Source organism: Mobula hypostoma, chromosome 1 (genome assembly GCF_963921235.1).
Source record: "Mobula hypostoma chromosome 1, sMobHyp1.1, whole genome shotgun sequence".
In the NCBI taxonomy this organism is placed as follows: Eukaryota; Metazoa; Chordata; class Chondrichthyes; order Myliobatiformes; family Myliobatidae; genus Mobula; species Mobula hypostoma.
In genome coordinates, this window is record NC_086097.1 from 89,464,913 (window position 1) to 89,485,475 (window position 20,563).

At 43.9% G+C, this 20,563-nt stretch overlaps 1 protein-coding gene across 3 annotated transcripts in view; it reads left to right on the forward strand.

Annotated features, from left to right (window-relative positions):
- The window catches only part of LOC134348676 (pleckstrin homology domain-containing family G member 3), a 229,093-nt gene that overhangs the window by 204,059 nt on the left and 4,471 nt on the right, over nt 1–20,563 (forward strand). For all 3 annotated transcript variants that reach the window (XM_063052453.1, XM_063052462.1, XM_063052470.1), the window contains 5 exons: nt 1,249–1,287; nt 3,256–3,266; nt 7,315–7,650; nt 11,716–11,832; nt 17,110–18,877. In XM_063052453.1, the coding sequence (XP_062908523.1) occupies nt 1,249–1,287; nt 3,256–3,266; nt 7,315–7,650; nt 11,716–11,832; nt 17,110–18,877 (2,271 nt within the window). The remainder of the gene's footprint in view (nt 1–1,248; nt 1,288–3,255; nt 3,267–7,314; nt 7,651–11,715; nt 11,833–17,109; nt 18,878–20,563) is intronic.

Below are 20,563 nucleotides of genomic sequence, written 5' to 3' on the forward strand. Positions count from 1 at the left end.
AGGGTGCTGTGGGCTTGATCTTTGAGCAATCAAATGGAGCAAAGGAGTGTTCGACAAGAGAGAGATACTAAAAGAAAGTATGGATGTCTCAAAGTTCTTTAGGTTAGGAAATCATTGGCTTTAAAAAAAAACAACTTGCATTGCTGGGTTGAACATACATGAATCGACTGCTAACGTTGCTTACCAGAGCCTGTCATTGGTTCCTTTGCATTGACTTGTGATGCAGGAAGGCCATTTGGCCAATCAGAGTCCTCGGAGCAATCATGTGTCCTCGCTTATTTCCCTGTAACCTATACTCTCTCATATTCCCGTCACTCCACCCTTCCAGCTGATCCATTTGGCACCCACCCATTTACACTGGCTTATGAAACTACATGCCTTGGGCACTGGGAGAAAATCAGTGTGCCCACAGAGAACCCACATGGTATGGGAAAGCACTCTGTACTGCAGTAATTTTACGTATTGCACTGTACTGCTGCCACACACCAAAAAAAAAGTTTAAATGACATTTGATAAACCTGATTCTGATATGGGTCTCCATTGTGGACTGAGAGTGGGAAGGGATCAGGGTGAGGGGGAAGGAGTGGGAAGCATCAGAGAGACATTCTGTAATGATCAATAAACAAATGGTTTGGAATCAAGTGAACTTACCTGCTGTCTCAGGGCTGGGTGTGTCTGCACCCCTGCCAGACCCTGCCCCGGCACTCCTCCTCTGCCACCTGTCCCACAGCCCACCTGCGGAGCCTCACTCTCGCCATTCCCAGCATCCTTTGCTCCCGCCAGATTTACAAACTCGCTCTCCGCTCCGTGTTAACAAGTACTGTACTGTGTAGAAGTCTTAGGCACCCTAGCTATATTCCAGTGACCGTGTGAATTTCTTCCAAGGTGCTCCAGTTTCCTCCCACGTGCAAAAGACGTTCTGGTCTGTAGGTTAACTGGTCACTGTGAGCTGTCCCATGATTAGGCTAGGGTTAAAATCAGGGGATTACTGGGCCGCGTGGCTTGAAGGGCCTTAGTCCGCACTGCATCTCAATAAATAAACATAGGTGGCTGAGACTTTGCACAGTACTGTAACTTCCGCACATTTTCAGCACCAAGAGGTCAATGACCATAGGGCCGGAGGTAGCAGCACTACCTTCTGCATTACCGTGCTGCTGATGAAGGGAAGAGAAGGCTTTGATGTGTAATGTTGATAGTCTGACAATGCACCTTTATCCACTTACTTAATTGTTTCTATTCCTTTTTCAGAGCCAGCGAAACAGATCCTGAAGTCTTTGGTGCAGAGCGGTAAGTGAGAGAGTCCAGTGCACTGTAACTCTACTTGCCGCGTTCCACAGGCGTGTCTGAAAACGCATCATTACTCCAGAATGACAAACTTAGCTGCATTCTTCACTTGTGAAGCTTGTCATCCCCCGTTCCCAAACTTTCCAACCAGCTGGTGTGGGATCTGAAAGGGGTAGGCTTCACAGCCAAATCACCAGTTGTACAAGTTGCACAAATGAGAATGTTCACTCTCGAAACCAGTTGTGGAAGTTACGGCCAACTCATTAGAAAATTTGATCACTTGTCGACAAAATCTTAGTTTTCTATCAATCCCTGGCCTGGATGAATTGTTGGATTTCGGTCGTGGTATAGAAAAAGAAAGAGCAATATCATTCACCACGATGTTGAACAGTGCCTGCATGGGATTGGCCTAATATTAATTTTTTGCCCTCCCTCACAGAGGAAGCAATTTCTTTCTTTATATAAACCTTTGATTAGCACAGCACCCTTAATCTTCTGCAGTGAAAAGAGAACACCCCTTTTCTACGGAACTTGCCCTCCTAATCTGCTCCTCTTAGCCTTGAATACTTTTGATGTCTCTGAGCTGCTTGCCTCCACTGATCCCAGCCCTTCCCACCACACACCAATTCTCCAAGGTTGGATAAACATCAAATGATATATGAAGCAGAAAATGCTACTTTTACTCAGCAAGTCAGGTAGCATCTGTGGAGAGAGATGGTGTGAATGTTTGAAATGGATGTCTTTCATTAGAACTCCGACAAGGGCATGAGTTGCAACTGTCTATCACATGGGTTGGCCTTGCTCCTTTTCCAGTAGGAAAGACTTCTGTTTGTATAGCATCTGTCAGGGGTGCTTCAAACTAAGGAAGAACCACTGAAGTGTAATCATTCAGAATATAGCAGCCAATTTGAGTACATCAGGGTGCCAAGGTGATAAATGACCAGACAATATTTTATCAAAAGGTGCCTGCTGGTGGGTTAGTATTGCTGTGCACCTTGGAGAACTTCCTTAGCTTTCAATGTGTTGATATTGGATCATCCTCACAGGGCAGACAGTGATCTGGTCTATCCAAAAGTTTAACGTCTTAGCCAAGGAGCAGTGTCACAATAGTAAAACAATCTTTTAGTGTTACACTGAAGAGGCAGCTTGGATTACACACTTATATCCTTCCAGAGAAATTTGAACCCAAAATTTTCTAGTGGGAGACACTAAGCCATTAGTTTAAGCATCTCTGCTCCAGTTTTTCTGTCCGATGTTCCTGCATCTTCTATTTTAATTTTGAGTTAACAAGCTAGTGAGCTTCAGTGAAAGGTCCGTTATCAAAGATCCTCCTGGTCCGTATTCTCTAACTGGTCTTTGGGTAGTAGCCTTCATTGGCTGTCTGGCTCAGGGCTTGGCGTTGTTGTCTCTGAGTCAGAAAGTTATAAGCTCAGGTTTAAAGACCCAAGCACATGTTCACGATGATACTACAGTGCTTATGTAGCGTGGCACTGGGAGACGTTCCACCTCCAGAGTGAGATGTTACACCAACTTCCTCTCAGGCGGACGTAAAAAGAACCACTATCTTGTTTCACAACCACAACCAAGTTCTCGCTGGTGCTTTGGCCAATACTTATTTTTTTGGTAAACATCAGCTGAAAACTTCTGATTCGGTTTGTGGGCTTTGCCGTTTGCAAATTTCCTGTGAACAAGTTTCTAAATGTGACCCATAAAGCACTTCTTGGCAACTAGTTGTTTACCCCCACACCTCACCACCATTACAAGGCACCAAGTGGGCTGCCTAGCTGACAAGGTAGTGGTTCCTCACAAATTGGACCTTGAGTCTGCTGCTGTCCCTTCGCTTCTCAAATTTCAGTCACAATTAAATTTAACTTATGATTATCTAAGCTGTGATGTCTAACCTCCTCTCTCCCTCTTTCCATTTCCCCACACTTCTTTTGTTCCTCGTGGTGATCTCTCCTTGAACTCCAGTTTCTCTAAAGGTAAGAGCAGCGCTTTCTTTTCCTTTCAGCAAGTTGCTATTGTTACTTTTTACTTAACTTAAACGTCGGTGCTGATTAGTCACTCGTGTAATAATTGAAGCCTTCAGTGTTAGTCTTGTGTAGGAGTTGACTGGTTCGCGGGCCCCTGAGCTGCCCTCCATGTATCAGGCCAAGATGGGGAGTGGTGGGGTGTCTTGGAGAGAAGGGGCTGTTTGACTCTGCAATGTGTCATGTGTCTTCATGTATGCATAGACCTTATGTGAATGTTCATTTACCCCTCCACCTCAAGTGGGGGTGCTGAAGAGAACTCCAGTAGCTACACTGCTCTCCGACTCTGCGATCATGCGATCTCTGACTTTTATGAGCTTCGAGCATGGAGTTAGTAACAACCTGTACTGCAATATCTTGCTGTTGGAACCAAGGAGTTTAGTCCGAAACAACATCTGAGACAAATTGAGACATCTGGGAAAACTCTCCTTACATATTGATCTGTAGCCTCCCTTGGATTTTTCCTCTTTTCCACCCACCCCCATACTTCCTCTTACAAGGGGAATCGGGTTCTCTGACTTGTTGACTTTCAGAGAATAGGTTGCAACTTGGCTCTAAATCTGTACTCTTTTTGCTCTGTTTACACTAGTGAGAGCTCCATCTTGCTGACTGACCAAAGCAGTGCTTTCCTTTTCAGATGACAGCCCCCTTCTTCATTTGGAATTCATGACATAAATAAGGTTGTGATGAACAATTTATTTAGTGCACTCATCTGACCTGGCATTGTGATCACGTTGACCAAACTGGTGCCAAATTACTTTAGGACCATAAGGCGTAGGAGCAGAATTAGGCCATTCGGCCTATCAAGTCTGCTCTGTCATTTCATCATGGCTGAACCATTTCCCCCTCAACCCCATTCTTCTGCCTTCTCCTCATAACCGTTCATGCCATAACTAATCAAGAACTTGTCACCTCCACTTTAAATACACCCAATGAGCTGGCCTCCACAGCTGTCTGTGGTCATGAGCTCAACAGATTGGCCACCCTCTGGCTTTAAAAAAAAAATCTTCCCTGTATCTGTTCTAAATGCACATCCGTCTAACCTGAGGCTGTGCCCCTTTAGTCCTAGACATCCCCACTGTAGGAAACATCCTCTCCACGTCCGCTCCATCTAGCTTTTGAACATTCGATAAGTTTCAATGATATCCCCTCTTCCCCCATTCTCCCCCTGCCCCACCATGGATCCGGACGAGCAATATGACTGTTGTCTAGGCTGCCCTGCTCACTGCACTTGTGATCTCGCTCCCCAGCTCCTGACACCAGATGGCTATCCTTGCCTAAGCTGACAAATGTGAGTGAGGTTGGTGTTTCACAGTACTGTAGTAGGAGCCTCCTTGCTGGCCGAATGAATGGTTGATTATTGTGCCCATGTATCTAAACATTCGGGTGTTTGATAGCATCTTGTGTTATTCTTGCTATATATCCCTTGGTTCCTTCAGGCACAGGGTAAGAACATGAGAGCAGTGGCTGGGTATCTCTCTGTCCGTTATCAGGCACTCACAAACCTAACCTCATCCTCTGGGGCCTACATGTGTTGGGCCCCATGAAAATCCTAAGCGGATGGGACCAAAAGTACTCTAGGATGGTGTTGGTATTAGGCCAGAGGCATCAGTGGCCAATCTAATGGTTAGCATTGTCGTGGAAATGAGACTGAACATTAGAGTCAGATGAATATATTCTAAAAATGAGAAATAATAATTGAAGATTAGATCTTTAATGTATTCAGGAAGGTTTATGGGTCATCCTCGGTGCTTTGGAGAACATTAATAGTATATTTGAAGGAAGATGTCTGCTTTCTCACTGTGCCACTGTCATATGTATTTAAGGTGATAGGTTGATAGGTTCTTGATCAGTAAAGGGATTAAGAGTTCTGGGGAGAATAAAACTGGGGGAAAAAATCAGCCATGATTGAATGATGGAGCATATTTAGTGGGTCAAATGGACTAATTCTGTTCTTCTAATCTTCTAGTCCGATGGCCAGGTAAAGGTATCCAGTAAAGGTGTGAGCACCCCAAGAACAGCCCATGTTAATTTGCAGGCCACCAGCCCCATTCAAATGAGACGTCTTCTCAGTTGCCTTCAGACTCGGCATTAGTACCGGAGGCCTATAGTCAGGGGAGGTTTGTGGAACTCAGATTGCCTATAAACCAAAATATGATCGTGAATGAAATAGTTACTGGACTGCAAGACCAACAGGGAGCCTTCTAGAAGTGTGTTGGATTTCCTAATAACTTCTCCAACCTTATTGCAACTAAGGAGCAAATGTACACACTGAAAAGTTCCCACCACTGCCTGTAATGAGTTTGTGCATTCTCCCCATGACTCTTGGGTTTCCTCCAGGTGCTCCGGTTTCCTCCCAAAGACGTACCGGTTGGTAGGTTAATTGGTCATTGTAAATTGTCCCGTGATTAGGTGAGGGTTAAGTCAGGGGCTTGCTGGGCAGCGCGGCTGGAATGGCCTATTCCATGCTGTATCTCAATAAATAAATAAAAATTAATAAGCCAACCTCTTCAGAAATAACATTGATAATATAGGATTAAAATGAGCCAGGATTTCAACTTGCTTGTAAATGATGTTGTCATTCAGCCACTTCCTAAACTTTAAAATACACTCTTTTATATGAAGCTGACAGGTTCCGGAATTTATGTCTGTAGAATTGGAAGGAAGCTAGCCAGAGCAGATGACATTGCTTGGCATGTATTTCAGATGACTGCTGGCTACAGTCTATCTGTTGAAGACAGATTCCAAATATACTGTCATGTGCTTGCTCCTCAGAAGCCTGTCCCTAGCTGTTCCATCAGTTCTCAATCCAGACTGCTGGATATATAAGTCAATGTGCTGAGATGGATACAATGGCAGAGGCTAGTACATTAGCAAAGGCGATATGAGAAGATTGCAAGATGATGGTGCTTGTTTTCTGTTTCTTGTCACATTTATAGACTAGTATACTAATACTTACATTTATGTTCAGTTTTGGGTAATAGTTTAGGAGTCTGCTGAGAATGCTTTTGCTTATCTTGAAAATAAGATCTTTCATTTCAACCTGAGAGGTAGTTAAGAGCTTGAGTTGCCAGATAAAATGATGCAACTAAAGTGGTTTGGTAGGTCAGTTAGTTTCTGCCATTTTGATATAGAATTGTTATCCCACCGAGGATGGATAGGGTAAAGAAGGTATTAAATTGTGCTTGAGATGGCGGTCGGTTATCGTTCATTTAGGGTCTTTAAGGATGGTCAATAAATTTTGCCCTTGGTAGCATTGCCCAGATCTTGAAAAGTGATTAAATGTGAACAAGTAAGAGGATGTGACTTTTGCATCATTCCAAATACTTCAAACCAAAGAAGTACTGTTGAAGCATGCTAACATAAGAGATGTAATTATTGCTGAATCATCTCTGCTATCAACATTATTGATGAATAAATATTGTCCAGAAGACTGGTGAGAGCCCTTCAACTAATCTTCCAAACAGGATCTTTTATTTCTGCCTGAGAGATAGATAGGGGGCTTGGTTTGTCAGACCTGAACATGTTAATTCAGCATTCTCTCACTGGAGTAATCACTTCGACTGTGCCCTCGGGCTTCATGAATTGGACGTGAACCCACAATCTTTTGCGTCAGGGATGAGTTACAATGATGGCATATGGGGTCGGCGAATGACTATTTGTCTGTTTTTGGTGCTCAGTCTTGCACCAACGGAAATAAAAGCATCAGGCATGTTTAAGAACCCGAGTTCAAACTGGTGCAACTGCCCCAGGTAATAATCTTATCAGTACTATCTGCTTTTGACTTGGAGCAACTGGAATCTACATTTACAAATGAGCGTAAGGTGGGAATACTTTATGTTACACTAGGAATCATAACTAGCGCTAATGAAAGAAAATATCAGGTTAATCTTTACCAGTGATTATCTACAATGATTACCATATTGAAAGGAGACAGAATGTCTCCAAGTTAAAGTCTCAGTGTGTGTTTTTAACGAAATCATTTGACCCCTTCAAACAGCATGCAGGCAGCGATGGCGAGCTCCTGGGCAATAAAGACTCCATGAACTCTCTGGCGGTTGTCAGTGCTCGGGGGTCTAGCACGAGCGAGCCGGAAAGCGAGAGGCATGACAATGATGATGACCTGGCCCACAGCAAGGACTCACTGAACCTCCTGAATGCAAGTGACTCGGAGGAACTGGCCAGAGGTACTGATCTTGCCTTAGAAGACATGGATCCAGAAGAGGAGTTGATGATAGAGGGCGACCAGGTAGCCGACTTTGCCAGCTCATTGCTGGCTGCCATCTCCTGCTGGCACTATAGAGCCAGGGCTTTGCTTTCTGCTAAGTTCTCTACGGTGAGCGCCTCTATTTCTGTCTTTCTCTCTGCTCTCCCGCATGGAAAAAGCCCATGGCTGTCTGCGCCGCTGTTTTGAACCAGCTCAAAGTGACTACACCACTAACTTCTTAACCCTGCTGCTTGTGTTTGCTGCCGCTATTCCCAGCATGCTCCAGGGATGATTACTAAGACGAGGAATTCATTGGACAATTCAGCAGGTTTGCATGTCACTACCTATGTATCTAGATCAATAAGCACCCCAAATGTCAAGCCAAGAGACCATTAACCCATGGTTAATGCAGGTGACAGTTACTGCGTTGACCATTGCTGATTAATTTAAGAACTGAACTTAATTCAAATCAATCACAATTAACTGGATGAACATAGCCATCCACATCTGGAGATACGAGACTGCAGATGCTGGATTAACACATGAAGTGCCGCAGGAACTCAGTGCATCTTGCAGCAGCTGTGGAGAGAAAAGGATGGCCACAGTTTCAGGTCAAGATCATCTTCATTTGGCTGATGAAGTCCAGGTGAATGGTCTTGACCCAAAACACGACCTGTCCATTTCCCTGCACAGAAGCTGCCTGACCTGCTGAGTTCCTTTGGCACTATGTTTGTGACTCCTGCATACTAATTATGCAGGAGTCACAAACATAGTCTGGGTAGCCTCCTACCTGATGGCATGAACGTTGACTTCTTTAACTTCTGTACCTTCGTACCCCATCCCTTATTTATTTATTATTATTTATTTTTTTCCCTTTTTTTCTCTCTCTTTTTTCTCCCTCTGTCCCTCTCACTATAACACCTTGCCTGCTCTCCATCCCCTGGGCTCCCCTCCCGCTTTCTTTCTCCCTAGGCTTCCTGTCCCATGATCCTGTCCCTTCTCCAGCCTTGTATCCCTTTTGCCAAAAAACTTTCCAGCTCTTAACTCCATCCCTCCCCCTCCTGTCTTCTCCTATCATTTCGGATCTCCCTCTCCCCCTCCCACTTTCAAATCTCTTTCTATCTCTTCTTTCAGTTAGTCCTGATGAAGGGTCTCAGCCTGAAAAGTCGACTGTACCTCTTCCTATAGATGCTGCCTGGCCTGCGGCGTTCACGAGCATTTTTTGTGTGTGTTACTGAGTATCAGTTCAGTTTTTAAAACAGGGCTTATTGGCTGAATGACTGGCAAGATTCTTTGACAGCGGTTCAAGTCAGCACTGAACTTGATAGTACGCTGTTTGATGTTCAAAAGATTTTTAAGTTAGTTAGTTTGGGCAACCTTGCACCAATAATGTATGGACTTGTCTCCACAGTGTAAATTAGACTGTAGATGGAAGCAGCTCCCAAAAATTGCACCGATTTGCTTGAGGGAGGATGATGGTGGTTAACATGGACAAGGAAAATGTCATATGGTGCATTAAGTAAGCTGTTCTCATGAGTTAAGAGCTTAAAGCTATCTTTTGTGCTGAATGTATCTGACTTTGGGGGGGGGGGGTGATCAAGTGGTCTAAAGAGAGATTCACTCAGCATTTAAGCTATTCTTTGCCAGGCAGAGTTTGATGGGACAGTGTTGAGGGAGTTTGCTCTATATTTGATCTGTCATGGACCTGACATGGAAGTTTTCAAAGGAACAGTTTCAAATAGGTTTTACTCTACAACTGTCTTTCAAAAGCTTTATGCTTGCCTAATATAACAGTCTGGAATGGGAATTCTGTGGCGTTACCAATTAGATGTTAAATAATTAAATTGGAAAGGATTATTTTTTTGACTATTTAAAGAAAGAATGTTACAGTCGGCAACTCTGCATGGCCGTGTGTTGGCCCCAAATTCTGGTGGTGATGAAGAATCAAGCTCTCCCCCTCATACCCCAACAAAAGATCCTACCCCAACTGCACTACCAAAACTCTTGATTCTTTTCCCACCTCAACAGGCTGATTTTGGACACCAGAATATGACTCAAGTTGCCCCAATTTAGTCTGAAAGAAAAGGGGATTCTGCAGTGTTGTAAAGTGTAGGATGGAGATTGCTAGACCTTTATTTGGATTTGGGCTTTTGGCTTTTATCGCCGTTGTGTAGACTGGATATGAAGCCCGGCTTTAGAGGTGGAAATTTGATGCCTGATCAACTGCACCACAGAAATTTCCAAATGGGAGCTTCAACACAACAGGCAATTTGATTGAATCGGTCCATACCAACACTTACCCTAAAAAAAAACAGTGTATCAGTCCTAGAATTTTATCCACCTATCCAATGATACATCATTTTGCTTCATTGCCATCCCCAATGTCAGTTCTGTATACCCTCTTGGTCCCTGTCTTAAACTTCTGTGTTTAATATTGCACCAGTGGCTCCATTGTTAAAGCCTTGTGAATAACAGTTTTCTTATATCAATCATGTACCATCCTTTCAGACTTAATATTATCATATTTTGTCTTCTGCATTGTCTGATTTTTTTTTTGGTGGAGAGGGAGGTGAAAGAAGAGTTTTAATGAATATAAGCATAAAAAACTTAAAATAATCAGCGCAGGCAGTATCTGTGGAGGGAAAGAGTTGATGTTTTAGGTTATAATAACTTTTCATTGGAAATATCAGGCCAATGACTTGAAACGTTAACTTTACTTCTTTTACCACAGATGCTGCCTGACATGCTGAGGGTTTCCAGCATTTTCTCTTTATTTCAAGATTCCAGCATCTTCATTTTTCTTCTGCTCTTTCCTTCACAATGCTTTTCATGTCTTTATTATTGATCTGCATTGTAACCTCTTGATGGGTTTGACATCCTTCCTGTAGAAAGGAAAAAATACACTCCACGACACTCTTAAGTGATATCTAATTGGGGATTTTAATCCTGCATGTGATTTTAAACACCTAAATGCATTTGCTTTAATGACCTTATCAGCTTGAGGTAATGCATTTGGCATCCTGTCAGCTTGAGTCCCTCTGCCACAGCACTAAGCTGTCTCGTATACACAGTCACTGCCACTGATTTCTTTTTAATGACTATATGACCTTGTATTTATTGCTACTGAGCACCCACCTACTGCAATTAAGCACACTCACCCATTGCAGCCTTCCAAGGAAGTAAGAAAAGCTATTTTGCTGATGTTTGTACGCTTTAACATGACCGGCCTAGGCTTTTGTCCAGGACATTGGCTCGCACGGGGTGAACATTACTCTTGGTAATACCAATGTCTGCCCCCGACTACTCTGGAAAAACAATCCTAGCCTTCAAATACTTACTTTCTCCTTGCTATTCACCTTTAAATCTTGCTTGTTATCTGCTTATTCTATAAACATTGAGCTACACCACATGCTTTTGCAAAATCTTTTAAAATTAAAAGTCATTTTGTGCTGTACTACTCTGCTGTGGCTTTTTCTCACTATATACGACTAGATAGTATCTTACCTTATCACTCTTTTGCCTTTTGTTGTTCATTACACTTCGTATTTGGATTTCAAACTTTGCTATGCTGCTTTAGTGATTCGGATTTTCTTAGTTTGTTCTACTTAAAGTTATTTTTATCATCTACTTTATTTAACACTAGCTCTTCGCCCCCACTTTACTGCCACCATCTCAACATTTCCCTCACTTAATTCTTGATTCCTTTATCCTTTTTTCTTACGTTTTCATATCAATTCACTTGCTGATGGATCTTTTAAGTGATTGTGGATAAACAGAATTAATGGTCAGCTGAAGAATCAAATAAGAGAGAGAAAATTGCAACTGAAGATGCAAAATCAGTACAGGAAATAACATGCAGCATAAACACTCAGAGTAAAGCGAGTTTTGCACCAGCCATGTTACTTTTAATGTTGCTGTAATCTTGTTCAGCCGTACATAATTCGCATGTTTGCTTCTAACGGTGCCATTAATCTAACCTGTATTTAACAGAACAATCCAATTATTGGGTAGGCTCATCAGGGACACGATTAGACTTGTGGGAAGGGATCTAGGGCTAAGAGACCTGTGGGCCTGCACTTTTGACTCTGATGCGTGCAGGGGGATGAGTGGAGTGAACTGCATCTTTCCTGTTTCAGGCCAGTCCCCACCAATCACAGCCTGTTGCTCAACACTATTTATGATGTCTTTTAGCAGGCTGAGAACCCTGCTGAGCTACCGGAAGCCAAAGGATTCAAACGGCAGAACAGCCAGCCATCCGCAAATGCTGAGAAGCGGTGTGTCCGGGAAGCCGATAGCAGTGTGTCTGAAGAGGTACGTACAAGGAAAAAGAAAGATTTGAGTTTGGAGTGTCCATTTGTTGTCCATTTCAAGCATTCCAAGGTGCTTTTCAGTTCATGTAATACTTCGAAATGTCACTTTATCAACATGGCAAATGCGGCAGTTAATCTGAGGAATGCCCAGAGATTAGACCCTTTCGCATATGTTCCTTTGCTGTAAATATTCCATCTGTATTGAAATATTTGCAACCGTTCCTTAGCAATTTCTAATTATTAGTGTTCCTGCCTTCTTTTTATATTAGTTTCCTGTTCTAATTCACGTTTTTTTTTGGTCCTTTACACGCCTTGCAGTGCATTGGGCGGCAACCTTGCCGTTTCTTTTAGCATTTGTCTTTTTTTTTTTAACGGGGTCAAGTTGCTAGCTCGACGCTCAATCCAGCATGGATGGAAAGCGTGCAAGGAGTGGCCAGATGCAAACCCAGGACCACTCGCCTGTGAGTCTGGTGCGGATGTCACTTCACCACCAGCTGGCTTCTAATTTACAGCCCTCATTTAATGCACCAAAAATGCTGAAGACCAATTTCTGGGCATTTTTTTTTACAAAAAACGGAATGACTATGGCTCCATATACTAGGGCACGGCATCCCCTGCTACAGAGAGATTGTGTTCCTAGAAAGCAGCCTAAATCTTGTTTTTATCCATAATGTGAAACTGCACATTATGTCTGTGTGTGCATCAAGAAATGTGAATTGCAAGATAGAAATGTGTTTTTTTACTAATTCTATTATAATGAATTTTATTCTGTATGTCAAAACTTTGGGTTATGACTTGTGAATTCTTTTAGGACAAATCTCTTTTACTCAAATGACTGTAAGGCAAGGGTTGCAGTAATGTTGATTGTGAGGCAGATGCTGACCAGGAAGATGGGGAGAGCTTCCCTATCATTCATTAAAGGGACTTCAGACCTATAAGATGCTTGACTGAAAAGTGACCACTTCTGATCAGGCAGCTTGGAGTCAGCAAATGCTTCATGCTTTGCTTACCTTGAAAGAGATTAAAACTTGGCCCCCTGTGATCCACTCCATGGGGATTTGCTGGAGGGAATCACTCCAAGCAAAGCAAAGAAAGCCCACCCCTCTACACATTCAACCATTTCCGCGTAACTGCTTCGGAGGGAGGCAAAGTGAGGAGAAGATGAGCGGCAGCAATGACTGTACCTTGCCTTTATTTTTCTTCTTAAGTATAATGTAGTAACCAGTCTGCTTTTGAAATGTCAGACCTAGATTTTTATGTTCACGATGCTGAAATGGGATTTAACCCACAGCCTTGTGATCTAGAGGTGAACGTCCTGAAAGTGAGCTACCTACTCTGAGGTCTCTCCCCAGAGAGAGTTTCAGAAGAAAACATCACAGACTGAGATGTCAAGTGTTGCAGTCCTGAGGTTACTCTGTACATCGGTCAGCGTAGACATGGTGGGCCGAAGGGCCTGTTTCCTGTGCTGTACAACCCTATTCCTATCGTCAGCGATTGCTGGATAGTGACCAGGACCATTGGCTAATTCAAATGGACTTGCTGAAACTTTGCAAGCAGCCTCTGATGCCTCTGCAACCACGACACTTCACATTTCTTTAGCGGCTTTGGCTCGGTAAAGCATCTCCAGCAGTTTAGAGGAACTTGATCAGAACAATTCCGTCCTCATAATGAGGTGTTAGACTAAGATGGTTTAGGAAGAGGTATTTTTTCCCTGATTGCTGGAAGAAAATTGTACTGGGCCATCATAGAGTCATACAGCATGGAAAGAGCCCTTTGGCCCAACTCAACTTTGCTGAGTGTGTTGCCCAGAAAGCTGGTCCCATCTTCCTGCATTTGGCCCATAGTCCTCAAAATCTGTTGTATCCATGTAGTTATCAGGATGGCATTTAAACATTGCTTCTGTGCCCACCTCCACCACTCTTTTACAACTCATTCGAAATATGCACCACCCTTTGAGTGAGGAAACTGTTTCTGATATTCCTTTTAAATGTTCCACCTCTGATATTAGACCTATGCTCTCTTGTTTTTCCCACACCTCTTCCCTGGGGATATCACTTCGTGCTTTCGCCCTGTCCATGACCTTCATGATCTTATATATCACTATCAAGTCACCTTTTAATACCATACCTTCCAAGGAATAAAGTCCTAGTCTACATAACCACACTTCAGGTCCCCAAGTCCAAACATTCTGGTAAATCTTTTTGGTAATCTTTCTAGCTTAATAACATCGTTCTTGTAAGAAGGTGACGAAAAGTGTACACAATACTCCAAGTACGGCCACACCAATGGAGCCAGTTATGGATCTAATCAACTTGCTCTGCTGGATTCCATGCAAGCTAACCTTCCAGACCATTATCAAAGGCCTTGCTACAGTCCATATATAGAAACATAGAAACATAGAAAATAGGTGCAGGAGTAGGCCATTCGGCCCTTCGAGCCTGCACCGCCATTTATTATGATCATGGCTGATCATCCAACTCAGAACCCTGCCCCAGCCTTCCCTCCATACCCCCTGACCCCTGTAGCCACAAGGGCCATATCTAACTCTCTCTTAAACATAGCCAATGAACTGGCCTCAACAGTTTGCTGTGGCAGAGAATTCCACAGATTCACCACTCTCTGCGTGAAGAAGTTTTTCCTAATCTCGGTCCTAAAAGGCTTCCCCCCTATCCTCAAACTGTGACCCCTCGTTCTGGACCTCCCCAACATCGGGAACAATCTTCCCGCATCTAGCCTGTCCAATCCCTTTAGGATCTTATACGTTTCAATCAGATCCCCCCTCAATCTTCTAAATTCCAACGAGTACAAGCCCAGTTCATCCAGTCTTTCTTCATATGAAAGACCTGCCATCCCAGGAATCAATCTGGTGAACCTTCTTTGTACTCCCTCTATGGCAAAGATGTCTTTCCTCAGATTAGGGGACCAAAACTGCACACAATACTCCAGGTGTGGTCTCACCAAGGCCCTGTACAACTGCAGTAGTACCTCCCTGCTCCTGTACTCGAATCCTCTCGCTATAAATGCCAGCATACCATTCGCCTTTTTCACCGCCTGCTGTACCTGCATGCCCACTTTCAATGACTGGTGCACCTTAATGAACTTTAAGGCCTCCAGTATCTCATCTCTGCTCACTTGCATGTGGTCCTAGACATCACTCGTTTCCCTCATTTTCTTAACTTCCATTGTCTTCTCCCCAGTAAAAACTGAAGAGAAAGATTTAAAATCTCATTTGCTTCCACACACTTCCTTTTGAATCACGTCCGAGTAACGGTTAATTTTGCCACTTCAGAGAGCAGTTCAGGTGACCAATCTGGTGGTGGGACTGGACTCAGCAGTAAACCATGATAAATGCTGGCAGTATCTTTCAATCCTTAGATGATGTTAATAACTTCTGCAATAATCTGATACCAACCAACATTTTTAAAATGCCATTTTCTTTATAGTGTATTCATATTCTTGAAGTACTGAGCTGATAGTTGACTTGTTTAAGAATAAATTCTTCATTTAAGATGGAGATGATTAACCACCCCCCACCCCATCAATTCCACCACTCTGGGGGATGAGTCTTTGGAATACTACTACAAAGGGCAGTGGAGTCAATGTCTAAATATTTTCAAGGCAAAGTCATAGAGTGTGCAGCATTGCATCTTTGGCCTAATTGGGCCATGGCAACCAAGATCTTCATCTGTGCTAGTCCCATTTGCCTACGTTTGGCCTAAATACCTCTAAAGCTTTCCTCTCCACTTACCTGTCCAAATGTCTTTTAAATGTTATTTATCTGCCTCAGTCACCTCCCTGACAGCCCAGAAAGAAGTAGGTAGGTTCGTAATAAGCAAGGGGCGAAAGTTTGCTGGAGTAGGGGGGAATGTGTGGACGAGCTGACAATCAGTGCAGCCATGTTTTTAATGGTGGAGCATGTTCAGTGGCCTCCAGGCACCCCGAATTCCCATGTTTGTATCCATGGCCTCAGGGTTATAGATCAGGCCTTTGCATAATGAGCCCATTACTTTAAAAAAAAATTGGATAGGCACATGCATGATAGCTTCACTATCATAGAGTCATAGAGCAATACAGCAAGAGGACGGGCTCCTCAAACCAGTGGCTCTGTGTCAAACACAGTGCCCATCCGAGCAGTCACAATTCAGCCTGTTTCCCTCTACAAACCTATCCAAGTGCTTGTACCTGCCTCAGCCCCTTCCTCCGACAGCTCAGTCCGTATACTCAGCGTTCTGCGTGAAAACGTTGCCCCTCAGGTCACTTATAAATGTTTCCCCGCTCATCGGAAACCCATGGCCCCTAGTGTGGAGAAACGACTGTATTCATCCACATTATTTATACCTTTCATAAATCTTAAACATTTTGATAATGTTGCCCCTCGTTCTCCAACATTGCAAGGAATCCAGACCTAGCCTAGTCAACTTCTCCCTGTAACCCTGACTGTCGAATCCTGGCAATATCTTCATAAACGCACACAAAATGCTGGAGGAACTTAGCAGGCTGCCTGGCCTGCTGAGTTCCTCCAGCATTTTCTGTTTGTTGCTTGGATTTCCAGCATCTGCAGATTTTCTCTTGTTTGTGATTGAATATCCTCATAAATCTTTTGTGCACCTTTTCCAGTTTAACCACATTTTTCCAGTTAAGAGAGAGAGCAAAACTGTGCGTAGTACTCCAAGTGCTGCCTCACCAGTGACTCGTACAAAAGCAACATAATTGTCTCAGCTCATGCATTCAGTGCCCCTGACTGATGGAGGCCAGCACACCTTCACTTGTCTAGCTGTGATGCTGCTTTCACTGAACTATGCACTTGTACTCCTAGGTGTCTCTGCTCCATTACACTGGCTAGTGCTGTAGTAAAAGTCCTATACTGGCTTGATATTCCAAAATCATCGTCTACATATTTGTACTGGAAATCCATTTGCCAATCCTGGGCTCACTTCACCGAATGATCAAGTTCTTCTTGTACTTCATAATATGCAATAGTTAAGGGGTTATAGGCTGGTCACTTCTACCTAACACCTCCCAGCTTTTGATGTCATTCTCACTCTCACCTGAATCTACTTATCACCTTGCCTCACACCTACCCTCCAGCTTCCTGCGCTGGCCACCTCCCCTCTTTCTTTCAGTCCAGAGGAAGGGTCTCAACTGTTTCCCTCCACGGATGCTGCCTGATGCACTGAGTTCCTGCAGCCGGATGCTTTGTTGCTCCAGATTCCGGCATCTCCTGGAGATCTGTTTTTGTTGACCTTATTTAACATTGCCACGTTTTTGTAACCATCAGGTCACCCCTGACGTGGAGCCGATGTCCATTCAACAGATTGTCACGGAGGCCTGCCAGTCTGCCCTCGAGGAAATGCAGTCGGACACCGAGGCTACTCACAGTCCGGAGGGAACCAAGGGAGCAGACGAGGTCCCGGAGGTGACTGATGCAGATCTAGGCGGCCCCGAGCAGGGAACTGTGGGTTCTGCTGCAGAATGCCCATTCAATGAGGTGGGCGATGAGCCAAAGCACTTCAGCAGCGAAGACTCCTCGGAGGAGGAGCAGGAGCGGGATTCCCAGAGCATCCTCCCTCCTTCGGTGCTGGGGCAGGCTAGCCTCATTGCAGAGCATTTCCTGAACAGCCCGTCAAGGTGCAACAGCTTGGTGAACGACGACGGCAGCTCCTATAGTTGTGTGTCGCCAAAGGTGACCAACAGGCAAAGTAGCCTCGAAAGCAGTGACAAAACATCGCGGAACAGGGGCACGCATGATGAATGGCGGCCAAGTGACGCTTTCTGGGGCAGCAATGGCCAAGAGGAGGGAAGCCTGTCTGAGGAGTCTGTCTTAAAAGGCCAGGAGGAGATGGAATTGGACGTTGAACGGAACACTCCTAAGAGAAGGGATTCCACCCTCTCCAGGCAGGACCGGCTGCTCATTGAGAAGATTAAAAGTTACTATGACAATGCAGAACATGAAGACGCCAATTTTAGCATCAAGAGGAGAGAAAGCCTGACCTACATCCCAGCGGGTCTGGTCAGGAACTCTGTGTCCAAGTTAAATGGTCAAAACAAGGAAGAGGATCTGCGGCAGGCCACCTTAAGAAGGCGACTGGCATCTTCCAATGTGGCTGTTCCCCGGAGGAATGACCCTCCGGTCAGGGCTTTGCAGGACCTTCCAAACGTGAGCTCCTGCAGAGATGCTCATTTGCCTTTGGAGCCAGTAAGGGCCTTAGAACAACAGCAGCCAGAATCAAATGATCCTTTGGCAGGAAAGCCACCTTTGGACTTCTCGAAGGAGCCCAGTTCTGGTGAACAGAACCCAGTTACAGAGAGTGAATTCCGATCACCCGTGGACATGATTAAGATCTGGCAAGAGATGGAAAACATGTCAAATATTGCCACAAAGTCTCCAAAGGGAGCAGAACAGAAACATGACACAGTACAAGGGTTTGAGTCTTTTGAGAATAACTCAGAGAATCCAAAGAAAGTTGAAGAGAAGGACCCCAAACAATCTCAAACAAAACAACTCAGCAGTGTTAGAAGTAACTTGTGTCAAGATTTCAACGAGCCATTAGTTATTCTGGAAGATGGTGATTTAAGTGCTACTCCAGAAGTGTCTCCCATAACCTCTCAAGCAAGGCCTACTGGAGAAAGACTAAATGATGCATCAGTGAGTGAGGTCGGCAACCAAGCCAAAGAATATGTTCCACGTCCTCAAACGTCATTATGCATCCAGAAACGTAAATGCTCTGAAGATGAACGTGCACCGCTGCCAGATTCCGGTTCCGACCTAACTCAGAATCTGAGTTGTGACCACCGCACTCCAATCACAAGACCACAGGTGGCCCAGGCACAGGGTGAAGAACTGCTGAGAGAGGTGACAGAGAAGATGAAGACCAAGGTCTACCAGCTGGCCAGGATATACAGTCAGAGAATTAAGAACAGCAAGCCAGTGGTCAGAAAGAGAGGCAGTCTGCTGGAGGTGGCACAGGAGAAGGAAGAGGAACGGGGCAGTGAAGTCAGAAAACTGGTAACGGTTCAGGAAGATGAGAAGGAAATAGTTGCTGCGGGTGGGTACACATTTATTTTCCATTCTTATTTTGTGGACTTTCTAAATCAGAATTAGGTTTAATATCACTGGCATATGTTGTGAAAGATGTGGCAGCAGTACATTGCAATACATATTTTTAAAAAATATAAATTACAATAAGAAATATATGCAGAGTATATAGTGAGGAATATGGATTGATTCATTCGCAATTCAGAAAACTGATGGTGGAGGGGAAGAAGCTAAAATGTTGAGCGTGTGTCTTCAGGCTCCCGTACCACCTCCTTGATGGTAGCAATGAGAAGAGGGCATATCCTGGATGAAGGGAGTTCTCAATGATGAATGCCACCTTTCTGAGGCATTGCCATTTGAAGATGTCCTTCTGCAGCTTTTTCCAATCCTGTGCAGTGTTAGCCCCCCCCATAATAAATTCGATGCAACCAGTTAGAATGTTCTCCACAGTATATCTGTAGAAATTTGCAAGTCTTTGGTGACATACCAAATCTCATGAAATATAGCTGCTGTCATGTCTTCTTTGCAAGTGCATCAATGTGTCGGGCCCAAGATAGGTCTTTGGAGATGATGACACCCAGGAACTTGAAACTGCTCACCCTTTCCAGTTCTGATCCCTAGATGAGGACTGTTGTGTGTTCTCTTGGGTTCCCCTTCCTGAAGTTCACAATCAATTCCTTGGTCTTACTGACACTGAGTGCAAGGTTGTTATGACTCCACTCAACCAGCTGATCTGTCACACTCTTGTACACCTCCTTGTCACCATCCGAAATACTGCCGATAATTGTGTTATCAGCAAATTTATAGGCAGCGTTTGAGTTGTGTCTATCTACACAATCATGGGTGTAGAGAGAGTAAAGCAGGGTGCTAAACACACGTTCTTGAGGTGCGCCGGTGTTAATTGTCAGCGAGGAGCAAATGTTATTTCTGATCTGCACTGACTATGATCTCCCGATGAGGAAGTTTAGGAACCTGTTGCAGAGGGCCAAGTTTTGGAGGTTGTTGATTAGTACTAAGAGTATGATGGAGTTGAATGCTGAGCTGTAATCAATAACCAGCAGCCTCATGTAGAGTATTGCTGTTATCCAGGTGATCAAAGGCCAAGTGAAGACCCAGTGAAATTACATCTGCTGTAGAACTATTATGGCGATAGGGCAGTAGGTCCAGGTCTATACATACATAGCTTAAAATTCATTACAATGAATTTTTTTTGTACCAGTCAACAAGTTGCTTTTCCAGCATTTCTCATTAACATGTATATCATGTTATTTCAGTTTTCCATAGCCTACTTGTGTAAATCTAGCTGGCTAATCAGTTCTCACCACCTTACCTTTAGTAATGCATTACACAGACCAGGAAGCTTGATGTACAGGTAACTGGCTTTGTTAAGCTATTTTGACATGATATCACAGACATTACCTTTTATGTACATATCCACCATCCTCTACTGAAAACACACTTGCATCCTCCTCCCTGTATTCTGATGAAGCATCAAGGTCCTGGAACATTGAGAACTTCTCTTTCCACAGATTCCCTCTGACTTGTTAAGACTATCCAGCATCTGCCGATATATTGCTTTTCATTGAAGATGCATGTATACTGTGTTTAAGGTGGAAGGAAATACAAGGGCAGAATGTGGATTTTTCAAGGTGGACTATAAGGGAGGTGGAGAATTGGACAGGGTTAGGGATAGAAC